General features: G+C 40.5%; 1 protein-coding gene across 6 annotated transcripts in view; it reads right to left on the reverse strand.

Moving 5' to 3' along the window:
• Positions 1-14410, reverse strand: part of LOC133606919 (centrosomal protein of 83 kDa-like) — a 60861-nt gene that overhangs the window by 12025 nt on the left and 34426 nt on the right. For 3 of the 6 annotated variants that reach the window (XM_061961357.1, XM_061961354.1, XM_061961352.1), the window contains 3 exons: positions 7365-7681; positions 7155-7304; positions 6965-7040 (listed from right to left, as the gene is read on the reverse strand). In XM_061961357.1, coding sequence (XP_061817341.1) covers positions 6965-7040; positions 7155-7304; positions 7365-7681 — 543 coding nt within the window. The remainder of the gene's footprint in view (positions 1-6964; positions 7041-7154; positions 7305-7364; positions 7682-14410) is intronic. The other 3 variants (XM_061961355.1, XM_061961353.1, XM_061961356.1) reach the window with 2 other exon arrangements.

Raw genomic sequence — 14410 nt, forward strand, 5'->3', positions numbered from 1 at the left:
GATAATACCCAGATTCTTTACTGATTCGCCTTGTGTAATTGTTTGGTTGTCAAATGTTAAGGTGGTATTATTAAATAAATGTCGGTGTTTAGCAGGACCGATAATCAGCATTTCCGTTTTCTTGGCGTTGAGTTGCAAGAAGTTAGCGGACATCCATTGTTTAATTTCATTAAGACACGCCTCCAGCTGACTACAATCCGGCGTGTTGGTCAGCTTTGGGTGCGGAAGTGTACCGAACGAGTATCCACACGGATATATTAAGTAATGTACTGCACATTGTGTAAACAATACTCAAAATGACGGACATTTGAGGCATTTATGAAACTCCGCCCTTACAACACCGCAAAAGAGGACATGTCCGGTGAAAAGAGGACGTATGGTCAGTCTATCCTAGCCCGTTAGCTGCTAGCATGCTAGCAAAAGAGGGCTAGCAGCGATCGGTTTCACCGGACGTGAAACCGATCGTGTAAGGATGTTAATGTTAGACCAGGCTAGGTCCTGACCATACGTCCTCTTTTCACCGGACATGTCCTCTTTTGCGGGGCTGTCGGGCGGAGTTTCTTAAATGCCTCAAATGTCCGGCATTTGGAGTTAGGGTTGCGTGTATTTTCAATGTACGTTCAGGGTTAAGAAGGGGTTAAAACAAAACAAACAGCAGCATTGGTGAGGGAGGGGCAGAGACAGAGAGAGAGAGAGAGAGAGAGAGAGTTATGATAAATGCACATGCGTCGCCAGGCTCTGCTTTTTATCCATAGATTTATCACATTTAATTTTTTATTATCTATAGCAGGGGTGTCAAAAGTGCACATTTTTGTAACATTTTCCTTGTTTTATTTGGCAAGTTGAAAGAACATATGTGGCGCCAGTATGCTGTTTTTCCCCCTATAAAATACTGGAAAGGATAGAAATGTAGTTTGTCTCTTTTATCCGATTATTAATCGATTAATCGAAGTAATAATCGACAGATTAATCCATTGTCAAATTAATCGTTAGTTGCAGCCCTAATATATATATACGGTATATATATATATATATATATATATATATATATATATATATATATATATATATATATATATATATATATATATATATATATATATATATATATCCATCCATTTTCTACCGCTTATTCTCTTTTGGGGTTGCGGGGGGCGCCAGAGCCTATCTCAGCTAAAATCGGGCGGAAGGCGGCGTACACCCTGGACAAGTCGCCACCTCATCGCAGGGCCAACACAGATAGACAGACAACATTTACACTATATATATATATATATATATATATATATATATATTTATATATATATATATATATATATATATTTATATATATATATATATATATATATATATATATATATATGGGGCTGTGTTCTACAGTGATTGAGGCCATTTCCTGTGTGTGTGTGTGTGTGTGTGTGTGTGTGTGTGTGTGTGTGTGTGTGTTGCATTATATATATATATATATATATATATATATATATATATATGTATATATATATATATATATATATATATATATATATATATATATTGTCTTTTTAATCCGTTTCGACATTTAACATTGTCACGTTATCGATGGGAAAATTCATTTTTAGACAATATGATTTGCCTGAGCGGCTAGGAGACACTGACAGTAACAAGCGGTAGAAAATGGATTAGAAAGGAAAGATTTAAAAAAAAATACAAAAAAATAAAATAATAAAATAAAATAAAAAAACTTTTTTTTTAAACTTAGGACTTCCCGTGGGCTGGATTTTGGATGCTGGGGGGGCCGGATCCGGCCCGCGGGCCCTAGTTTGGGGACCCCTGGTGTATGCACTCTACAGCCAGGCATATGTGTCACAATGAAGGCGACTACACATTCAAAACATGTATATAAATGATGAAAGGACTGGACAACAAAGTATGAATGTTGTGCTGGACCTTTTATAATAACAAAAAGAAGGAACATCAATCCCCAACTAAACTTGTGTTTCTTCATACTGGTAACTGGCTGCAGTAACAATAATGTGACAACTAATGTGTTAACTTCTTGACCACACTAGAGTCTGATAATTCTGTGTGACAACTAATGTGTTAACTTCTTGACCACACTAGAGTCTGATAATTCTGTGTGACAACTAATGTGTTAACTTCTTGACCACACTAGAGTCTGATAATTCTGTGTGACAACTAATGTGTTAACTTCTTGACCACACTAGAGTCTGATAATTCTGTGTGACAACTAATGTGTTAACTTCTTGACCACACTAGAGTCTGATAATTCTGTGTGACAACTAATGTGTTAACTTCTTGACCACACTAGAGTCTGATAATTCTGTGTGACAACTAATGTGTTAACTTCTTGACCACACTAGAGTCTGATAATTCTGTGTGACAACTAATGTGTTAACTTCTTGACCACACTAGAGTCTGATAATTCTGTGTGACAACTAATGTGTTAACTTCTTGACCACACTAGAGTCTGATAATTCTGTGTGACAACTAATGTGTTTACTTCTTGACCACACTAGAGTCTGATAATTCTGTGTGACAACTAATGTGTTAACTTCTTGACCACACTAGAGTCTGATAATTCTGTGTGACAACTAATGTGTTTACTTCTTGACCACACTAGAGTCTGATAATTCTGTGTGACAACTAATGTGTTAACTTCTTGACCACACTAGAGTCTGATAATTCTGTGTGACAACTAATGTGTTAACTTCTTAACCACACTAGAGTCTGATAATTCTGTGTGACAACTAATGTGTTAACTTCTTAACCACACTAGAGTCTGATAATTCTGTGTGACAACTAATGTGTTAACTTCTTGACCACACTAGAGTCTGATAATTCTGTGTGACAACTAATGTGTTAACTTCTTGACCACACTAGAGTCTGATAATTCTGTGTGACAACTAATGTGTTAACTTCTTGACCACACTAGAGTCTGATAATTCTGTGTGACAACTAATGTGTTTACTTCTTGACCACACTAGAGTCTGATAATTCTGTGTGACAACTAATGTGTTAACTTTTTGACCACACTAGAGTCTGATAATTCTGTGTGACAACTAATGTGTTAACGTCTTGACCACACTAGAGTCTGATAATTCTGTGTGACAACTAATGTGTTTACTTCTTGACCACACTAGAGTCTGATAATTCTGTGTGACAACTAATGTGTTAACTTCTTGACCACACTAGAGTCAGATAATTCTGTGTGACAACTAATGTGTTTACTTCTTGACCACACTAGAGTCTGATAATTCTGTGTGACAACTAATGTGTTTACTTCTTGACCACACTAGAGTCTGATAATTCTGTGTGACAACTAATGTGTTTACTTCTTGACCACACTGGAGTCTGATAATTCTGTGTGACAACTAATGTGTTAACTTCTTGACCACACTAGAGTCTGATAATTCTGTGTGACAACTAATGTGTTAACTTCTTGACCACACTAGAGTCTGATAATTCTGTGTGACAACTAATGTGTTAACTTCTTGACCACACTAGAGTCTGATAATTCTGTGTGACAACTAATGTGTTAACTTCTTGACCACACTAGAGTCTGATAATTCTGTGTGACAACTAATGTGTTAACGTCTTGACCACACTAGAGTCTGATAATTCTGTGTGACAACTAATGTGTTTACTTCTTGACCACACTAGAGTCTGATAATTCTGTGTGACAACTAATGTGTTTACTTCTTGACCACACTAGTCTGATAATTCTGTGTGACAACTAATGTGTTAACTTCTTGACCACACTAGAGTCTGATAATTCTGTGTGACAACTAATGTGTTAACTTCTTGACCACACTAGAGTCTGATAATTCTGTGTGACAACTAATGTGTTAACTTCTTGACCACACTAGTCTGATAATTCTGTGTGACAACTAATGTGTTAACTTCTTGACCACACTAGAGTCTGATAATTCTGTGTGACAACTAATGTGTTTACTTCTTGACCACACTAGAGTCTGATAATTCTGTGTGACAACTAATGTGTTTACTTCTTGACCACACTAGAGTCTGATAATTCTGTGTGACAACTAATGTGTTAACTTCTTGACCACACTAGAGTCTGATAATTCTGTGTGACAACTAATGTGTTAACTTCTTGACGACACTAGAGTCTGATAATTCTGTGTGACAACTAATATGTTAACTTCTTGACCACACTAGAGTCTGATAATTCTGTGTGACAACTAATGTGTTAACGTCTTGACCACACTAGAGTCTGATAATTCTGTGTGACAACTAATGTGTTTACTTCTTGACCACACTAGAGTCTGATAATTCTGTGTGACAACTAATGTGTTAACTTCTTGACCACACTAGAGTCAGATAATTCTGTGTGACAACTAATGTGTTTACTTCTTGACCACACTAGAGTCTGATAATTCTGTGTGACAACTAATGTGTTTACTTCTTGACCACACTAGAGTCTGATAATTCTGTGTGACAACTAATGTGTTAACGTCTTGACCACACTAGAGTCTGATAATTCTGTGTGACAACTAATGTGTTAACTTCTTGACCACACTAGAGTCTGATAATTCTGTGTGACAACTAATGTGTTTACTTCTTGACCACACTAGAGTCTGATCATTCTGTGTGACAACTAATGTGTTAACTTCTTGACCACACTAGAGTCTGATAATTCTGTGTGACAACTAATGTGTTAACTTCTTGACCACACTAGAGTCTGATAATTCTGTGTGACAACTAATGTGTTTACTTCTTGACCACACTAGAGTCTGATAATTCTGTGTGACAACTAATGTGTTAACTTCTTGACCACACTAGAGTCTGATAATTCTGTGTGACAACTAATGTGTTAACTTCTTGACCACACTAGAGTCTGATAATTCTGTGTGACAACTAATGTGTTAACTTCTTGACCACACTAGAGTCTGATAATTCTGTGTGACAACTAATGTGTTAACTTCTTGACCACACTAGAGTCTGATAATTCTGTGTGACAACTAATGTGTTAACTTCTTGACCACACAAGAGTCTGATAATTCTGTGTGACAACTAATGTGTTAACTTCTTGACCACACTAGAGTCTGATAATTCTGTGTGACAACTAATGTGTTTACTTCTTGACCACACTAGAGTCTGATAATTCTGTGTGACAACTAATGTGTTTACTTCTTGACCACACTAGAGTCTGATAATTCTGTGTGACAACTAATGTGTTTACTTCTTGACCACACTAGAGTCTGATAATTCTGTGTGACAACTAATGTGTTAACTTCTTGACCACACTAGAGTCTGATAATTCTGTGTGACAACTAATGTGTTAACTTCTTGACCACACTAGAGTCTGATAATTCTGTGTGACAACTAATGTGTTTACTTCTTGACCACACTAGAGTCTGATAATTCTGTGTGACAACTAATGTGTTAACTTCTTGACCACACTAGAGTCTGATAATTCTGTGTGACAACTAATGTGTTTACTTCTTGACCACACTAGAGTCTGATAATTCTGTGTGACAACTAATGTGTTTACTTCTTGACCACACTAGAGTCTGATAATTCTGTGTGACAACTAATGTGTTAACTTCTTGACCACACTAGAGTCTGATAATTCTGTGTGACAACTAATGTGTTAACTTCTTGACCACACTAGAGTCTGATAATTCTGTGTGACAACTAATGTGTCAACTTCTTGACCACACTAGAGTCTGATAATTCTGTGTGACAACTAATGTGTTAACTTCTTGACCACACTAGAGTCTGATAATTCTGTGTGACAACTAATGTGTTTACTTCTTGACCACACTAGAGTCTGATAATTCTGTGTGACAACTAATGTGTTTACTTCTTGACCACACTAGAGTCTGATAATTCTGTGTGACAACTAATGTGTTAACTTCTTGACCACACTAGAGTCTGATAATTCTGTGTGACAACTAATGTGTTAACTTCTTGACCACACTAGAGTCTGATAATTCTGTGTGACAACTAATGTGTTTACTTCTTGACCACACTAGAGTCTGATAATTCTGTGTGACAACTAATGTGTTAACTTCTTGACCACACTAGAGTCTGATAATTCTGTGTGACAACTAATGTGTTTACTTCTTGACCACACTAGAGTCTGATAATTCTGTGTGACAACTAATGTGTTAACTTCTTGACCACACTAGAGTCTGATAATTCTGTGTGACAACTAATGTGTTTACTTCTTGACCACACTAGAGTCTGATAATTCTGTGTGACAACTAATGTGTTAACTTCTTGACCACACTAGTCTGATAATTCTGTGTGACAACTAATGTGTTAACTTCTTGACCACACTAGAGTCTGATAATTCTGTGTGACAACTAATGTGTTTACTTCTTGACCACACTAGAGTCTGATAATTCTGTGTGACAACTAATGTGTTAACTTCTTGACCACACTAGTCTGATAATTCTGTGTGACAACTAATGTGTTAACTTCTTGACCACACTAGAGTCTGATAATTCTGTGTGACAACTAATGTGTTAACTTCTTGACCACACTAGAGTCTGATAATTCTGTGTGACAACTAATGTGTTTACTTCTTGACCACACTAGAGTCTGATAATTCTGTGTGACAACTAATGTGTTAACTTCTTGACCACACTAGAGTCTGATAATTCTGTGTGACAACTAATGTGTTAACTTCTTGACCACACTAGAGTCTGATAATTCTGTGTGACAACTAATGTGTTAACTTCTTGACCACACTAGAGTCTGATAATTCTGTGTGACAACTAATGTGTTTACTTCTTGACCACACTAGAGTCTGATAATTCTGTGTGACAACTAATGTGTTAACTTCTTGACCACACTAGAGTCTGATAATTCTGTGTGACAACTAATGTGTTTACTTCTTGACCACACTAGAGTCTGCTAACAATCCCATTGGACTTGCAGTGCAAGCGGTCAGCTGCTTTGTTCCACTTTGGCCTGCAGCGTAGTCTTTCTGTCTCACCTGCTTCAGGTCCGTCATCAGCGATGTCTGTCTCTCCAGCTCCTGCAGCTGACCGCTTTGCAGCTTGAATCTGCTTCTGACGGACACAAAATGTCTTTATTGATGAAGGCGGGCCGGTGGGGTATTAGCATTTGAAATAAAGCCTGTGAGAAACTTTGCATTATTTATTTAGATCACCAACATCACTAACTTGAGTGTCTGCAGTTCTTTGCGCACAGACTCCTCCCCTTTTTGGGCGATGCGAAGATGCTCCTCCCATTCCTCTTTCTGGGCTTGCTCTTTGGTATCCTGCAGCGCCACCTGCTGCTCCAACTCTGCAAGGCGGTGCTCCAACTCCAGCCTAGCAAGAAAAATATGTTTAGTTCAGATTCAAACTTGCATTTTTATTTTATTTGGTTACTTTTCTTCATGCAAGACAGTGGTTTTGTAGATTTCTTCCTCACGTGCAGACTGCACCTTCCTGACCAACTCCCTCTCTTTTTCCACAACAATCTCCTTATGTCGCTCTAGCGCAGCTTTCAGCACCTCCACGTCCGTCTGCAGACCTGACACACACATGAAGCTGCCACTGCTGCTCACCTGACAACATGACAAGACCCTACCATCAAGTTGCCCCTTCAGGGTGTCTCTCGCCCTCTCCACCTCTCCTTTAGAGCGGGTACACTCCAGTTTGACGCTGGCCACCTCCATCTTATGGGAATGCTTCAGGCTTTCGATCTGAGAGGAAACAAAACATTCTGGTGTTAGATGAGAATCCAGCAGATTGTTTTACTATGACGACACAGCAGTACTGTCATGTGAAACTTGACGGAATAACAAAAGCCACTTAACATGCTTCAAAACTCACCATATTTGACCCACACACCAGGACCTGCGAAAATTGTCTTTTAATAAAAAAAAACAACCCCAAAACTCAAAATTGCGCTCTAGCGCCCCCTGGGAAAAAAAAAACTAGACTGCCTGTAACTCCCACTAGGAAGGTCGGAGAGACATGAAACAAAAACCTCTATGTAGGTCTGACTTAGACCTAGTTTTCATAATTGTATATTCTCGGGCAAAAATCAACAGGAAGTTGGCAATTCCCCCTTCAAGACAAAAAAGTACTAAAAACAGACACTTTTGCCTCGAGCTGTAATTTGACCCCCTTAACATGCTTCAAAACTCACCAAACTGAACGCACACATCAGGACTGCCAAAAAGTGTGATCTAATAAAAAAACCTAACCCCAAATCTCAAAATTGTGCTCTAGCGCAATTTTTTAATAAAACGCACAAAAAACTGCTCCTCGAATGAAAAAACTGACAAAACTGCCTGTATCTCCCACTGGGAAGGTCGGAGAGACATGAAACAAAAACCTCTATGTAGGTCTGACTTAGACCTAGTTTTCATAATTGTATATTCTCGGGCAAAAATCAACAGGAAGTTGGCAATTCCCCCTTCAAGACAAAAAAGTACTAAAAACAGACACTTTTGCCTCGAGCTGTAATTTGACCCCCTTAACATGCTTCAAAACTCACCAAACTGAACGCACACATCAGGACTGCCAAAAAGTGTGATCTAATAAAAAAACCTAACACCAAATCTCAAAATTGTGCTCTAGCGCAATTTTTTAATAAAACGCAGAAAAAACTGCTCCTCGAATGAAAAAACTGACAAAACTGCCTGTATCTCCCACTGGGAAGGTCGGAGAGACATGAAACAAAAACCTCTATGTAGGTCTGACTTAGACCTAGTTTTCATAATTGTATATTCTCGGGCAAAAATCAACAGGAAGTTGGCAATTCCCCCTTCAAGACAAAAAAGTACTAAAAACAGACACTTTTGCCTCGAGCTGTAATTTGACCCCCTTAACATGCTTCAAAACTCACCAAACTGAACGCACACATCAGGACTGCCAAAAAGTGTGTTCTAATAAAAAAACCTAACCCCAAATCTCAAAATTGTGCTCTAGCGCAATTTTTTAATAAAACGCACAAAAAACTGCTCCTCGAATGAAAAAACTGACAAAACTGCCTGTATCTCCCACTGGGAAGGTCGGAGAGACATGAAACAAAAACCTCTATGTAGGTCTCACTTAGACCTACATTTCATAAATTGACAACCCCCAGCAAAAATCAACAGGAAGTTTGCTATTCCCCCTTCAAAACAAATTTTTTGTAAAAACCGGTCACCTTTCTTCAAAATCTATCTCCTCTGAGCGTTTGTCGTTTCGGCTTCAAACTAACACAGGAGAGAGATTAAACCCTTGTGATTAAAAGTATAGATGGGCTTTTTAATAACTGCTCCGGTTTTGATTTTACGACCCTTCAAAGACCCGCTGCGCTGATGCTGCTGCGCTGCTGTTTTTTTAAGATGGCTGCTTAAAAGCACGAAGCTCCAGCGTGCCCACACAATGCAGACAAGGTAGGTACACTAGACAAAAGTATTGGGACACTTATGACTACCACCGCACAAAAGTATTGGGACACTTATGACTACCACCGGACAAAAGTATTGGGAAATTTAGGACTACCACTGAACAAAAGTATTGGGACATTTACACTGAAAACTGGACAAAAGTATTGGGACACTTGGGACTAAAACTTGACAAAAGTATTGGGAAATTTAGGACTACAACTGGACAAAAGTATTGGGACACTTAGGACTACCACTGGACAAAAGTATTGGGACACCTACACTGGCCAAAAGTATTGGGACACTTAGGACTGCTGCCCCCGCGACCCGACCTCGGATAAGCGGAAGAAGATGGATGGATGGAAAAGTTCCCTGGCAATGGAAGCATGAATGGCTTGTAGTACAGGCAGCAACCAGCAGAGGGTGCAGTTCACCAACAGCTTGACTGCTTTACCAAGCCAGCTGCCAACATCTTGTGTTGACAGATTCGAACACTTTTACCAAGCCAGCTGTCAACTAACACTTTGCTGTCAAAAGAACCACATTTGGCCTTTGTTTCATTTGTACTTAGTCATTTTCAAAGGTTTACCTGTACTTTTAATGAGGTATCTTACCTTTAAAGGGGAACTCAAGATTCAAGATGGTTTATTGTCAATTCTTAACATGCACAAGACACATAAGAACTGAAAAGTACATTTTCGGCACAGTCCCACTAAGAGCAGACATACGTTACAGGGAGACAAGACGAGACCGCCAACGGAGCAGACATTTTTACGGCGCTCCTTAAACAAAAGGTGGGGAAAAGGTGATATTGGGAAAGGGGGGGAAGAGTAAAAAAATATCAGTCAAAGGCTAGACCCCAGGGAGGGGGTCCAGACTGAGTCCAAGGGAAAAAAACTTATTTGCAATGCACATATACAGAGGGAGGGGGAGTTGGAGCAAACAAGCGGTGGTGAAGGCGTGGTTGGGGGAGGGGAGGTGCGTGCATGTATGCCCAATTGACTTGGGTGTGATGTTGAAGTGTTTTTGTGGACTGGGGCCGATCTGAGTTCGACACCAGGTGTTGTTGAGAGACCGCCCTCACCAGAGGCAAGACAGAAAAACTACACGTTTTTGCAATTTTGCCTATCATTCAAAATCCAAATAAAAAACAAGAACACATTTTTCTTTTTTTATGCTTTGATTCTATTTGTGTGTCCAGAATTACAGAAATATTAAAGAAAACACAGAAATGATCAGACAATGAAGGATCAATCACAAGAACATCAGAAACATTGAGACCTTTTGTGATAATCAGGTCCAGAGTGTGTCCCTTACAATGAGTACCGTATTTTCTGCACTATAAGGCGCACCGGATTATTAGCCGCACCTTCAATGAATGGCATATTTCATAACTTTGTCCACCAATAAGCCGCCCCGGACTATAAGCCGCGCCTACGCTGCGCTAAAGGGAATGTCAAAAAAACAGTCAGATAGGTCAGTCAAACTTTAATAATATATTAAAAACCAGCGTTCTAACAACTCTGTCCCAAAATGTACGCAAATGTGCAATCACAAACATAGTAAAATTCAAAATAGTGCAGAGCAATAGCAACATAATGTTGCTCGACCGTTAATGTCACAACACACAAAATAAACATAACGCTCACTTTCTGAAGTTATTCTTCATTCATAAATCCCTCGAATTTTTCTCCTTCGGTGTCCGAATTGAAAAGTTGGGCGAATGTCGTCCGGCGCTGCCTCCCTGTCTTAGTGAAGGTGTGTTCGCCTTCGGTCATCCATTGTTCCCACGCAGTTAGCAGTCTAGCTTCGAATGCCCTGTTGACACCAATATCTAGCGGCTGGAGGTCTTTTGTCAATCCACCCGGAATGACGGCGAGTATTGAATTAAGCGCGTAAGCGTGTCTCTTAATGTGATGTTATGAGCTAGCAAATATAACAACTACACTACCCAGCATGCAACGATAGTGACGAGCATGCGCGGTAGCCCTGAGAAGCGTTGTTGTAAGCTGGCAGTTAGAATGTGGTTATGAGCACGCTGTGAGCAAACGTTGAGAACTCAGTTAACACGCCTCGTCTGCATTATTTATAATTAGACAGACAACACACTTAATAGGAGCCATTTTGGGGTCTTTACATAAACACACAAATGGAAATGAAACGTCACATATCCAAGCATGCACCGCGTGCTTCTTCTTCTTCCGGGGCGGGTGGTTGCTTACAGTAGAAGAAGAAGCGCTTCCTGTTCTATGGGGGCGGGTGCTTACCTTGGCGGTTGCTTGCGTAGAAGAAGAAGCGCTTCCTGTTCTACCGGGAAAAAAGATGGCGGCTGTTTACCGAAGTTGCGAGATCGAAACTTTATGAAAATGAATCGTAATATTAATCCATATATAAAGCGCACCGGGTTAAAAGCCGCACTGTCAGCTTTTGAGTAAATTTGTGGTTTTTAGGTGCGGCTAATAGTGCGGAAAATACGGTAGCCTCTTCCACATGTTGAGACAGTTCAAATGTGTCTAAAATAGTAAAAAGTTATTTTGCGCCCTTGTCATTCAAATCGTCAATATGAAAATTAAAATCACCAGTTATAACCAGGCAGTCAAAGTCAGTGGAGATGCTAGACAATAATTCAGTAAAATCATCGAAAAAATGTGCAGAATATTTAGGTGGCCTGTAGATAATTAACAGGAGAATTTTGTGAGAGCATTTCAACACAGCACACTGGTATTGAAATGATGTCAAATCACCAAGTGACATCTGTTTCCCCTGAAACATGTTTTTAAATATAGCAGCAACCCCTCAACCTCTTTTCCCCGATCTCCATATATCAATAAAGTTATAGTTGGGGGGTGCTGTCTCCATCAGAATGCTTGCACTGTTATTTTGTTCAAGCCATGTTTCAGTTAAAAACATAAAATCAAGTTTAGAAGTGGTAATAAAATCATTGACTAAAATGATTTGTTATTCAGAGACCTGACATTGAGCAGACCCATTCTGGTAATAAAATCATTGACTAAAAATGATTTGTTATTCAGAGACCTGACATTGAGCAGACCCATCCTGATGGTGTTATTGACAGGCTTCCATGTTGGCTTTGATTTGGAGAGAATAGGAATGAGATTGTTTAGGTTAGCAGGGTGGCTAAGTTTACCAATGTTTACTCTCTTGGTAGTCACAACAGGAATGTAGAAGGTGCCATGATTTTGTTGTAGGCAACCTTGGGACCAGCTGATAATGTGGTCTACTGCTGAACCCTTTTCTGCATCAGAAATATTCAGGACTGCTGTCAGGGCGAGGCGGGGTTTGCCGTAAGGGGGAGGGGGAGTGAGCAGCGTCAGAGCTGGGACGAACTACTGAAGGTGGACGTTGAGGGCGTGTAAGGGGTTGGCGTGAGAGGGGTGAAGTAGGGCTGGGGGGTGGTGGAGGTGAGCGATGATCTAGGGGGGCAAAAATAGGAGTAGGGCGGGGCGTGAGTGGGGGTAGCTCCCGGAACTCCAAGGGGGAGAAGGGGGGAGAAAGGTTTACTTGAGGGAGGGAGAAAGATGGAGACGTGGATGGCTTGGGGGATGTGGGGGAGGGATCTTCACACGCATTCAGAATGGAGGGGGCGATAGAGGAGGATAGACACCTCTCCTCTTTGCTCTGGTGTATCTCATGGTCGACGTTCTTGTTACGTTCCACGTAGTGGTGGTTTGTTTGTTTTGTGTTTCTTCTTCTATTTGTACAGGTCACACTCATTCACTGCCTCTGCTGCCAATCAACCGGTTCCTGTTCCCAGCTGCTCCTCGTTTCACCTGTTAATCAGCCAGCCAATCCCGGACCACCATTCATCCTCCCAGCCTGTTTAAAATGACCTGCTCACCACTGGATCAGGGGGATTCTTTTTTCTGACATGCTGTGTGGAGCTTTGAGAGACGCTACTTTGTCTTTGACGCTACCGTATTTTCCGCACTATAAGGCGCACCGGATTATTAGCCGCACCTTCTATGAATTACATATTTCATAATTTTGTCCACCAATAAGCCGCCCCGGACTATAAGCCGCGCCTACGCTGCGCTAAAGTGAATGTCAAAAAAACGCTGCGCTAAAGTGAATGTCAAAAAAACAGTCAGATAGTTCAGTCAAACTTTAATAATATATTGAAAACCAGCGTTCTAACAACTCTGTCCCAAAATGTACGCAAATGTGCAATCACAAACATAGTAAAATTCAAAATGGTGTAGAGCAATAAATAGCAACATAATGTTGCTCGAACGTTAATGTCACAACACACAAAATAAACATAGCGCTCACCTTCTGAAGTTATTCTTCATTCGTAAATCCTTCGAATTCTTCGTCTTCGGTGTCCGAATTGAAAAGTTGCGCAAGCGTGGGATCCAAAAATGGCCGGCTCCGCCTCGTCGAAGTCATCGGATTCAGTGTCGCTGTTGTTGTGCAGCAGTTCTGTGAATCCTGCCTTCCGGAAAGCTCGGACCACAGTTGTGACCGAAACTATCTGCCCAGGCATTTACGATCCACTGGCAGATGTTGGCGTATGTCGACCGGCGCTATCTGCCCGTCTTAGTGAAGGTGTGTTCGCCTTCGGAGCTGTGTGAAAAAAGCCACCCGGCCTCTTCGCGTAAACTGCCCTTAACCACTCGCTCATCTTTTCTTCATCCATCCATCCCTTCGAGTTAGCTTTTATGATGACGCCGGCTGGAAAGGTCTCTTTTGGCAAGGTCTTCCTTTTGAATATCACCATGGGTGGAAGTTAGCATGGCAAGCTAGAACCACAGTGAAGGATGACTTCTCATTCCCTGTGGTGCGAATATTCACCGTACGTGCTCCCGTTCCACAGTGCAGTTCACAGGAATATCAGTTGCTGTGAAATACGGTAGTAATCCGTGTGCGGATGGAGAGATTGCGTCTTTTTATGAACCGGATCCTTGTCGCGTAGTAGGAGCCATTTTGTGGTCTTTACAGATGTAAACAGGAAATGAAACGTACGGTGATATCCGCGCGTTTTTTCTTCTTCTTCCGGGGGCGGGTGAAGCGCTTCCTGTTCTATGGGGGCGG

The sequence above is a fragment of the Nerophis lumbriciformis genome, linkage group LG05 (genome assembly GCF_033978685.3).
Source record: "Nerophis lumbriciformis linkage group LG05, RoL_Nlum_v2.1, whole genome shotgun sequence".
Lineage (NCBI taxonomy): Eukaryota > Metazoa > Chordata > Actinopteri > Syngnathiformes > Syngnathidae > Nerophis > Nerophis lumbriciformis.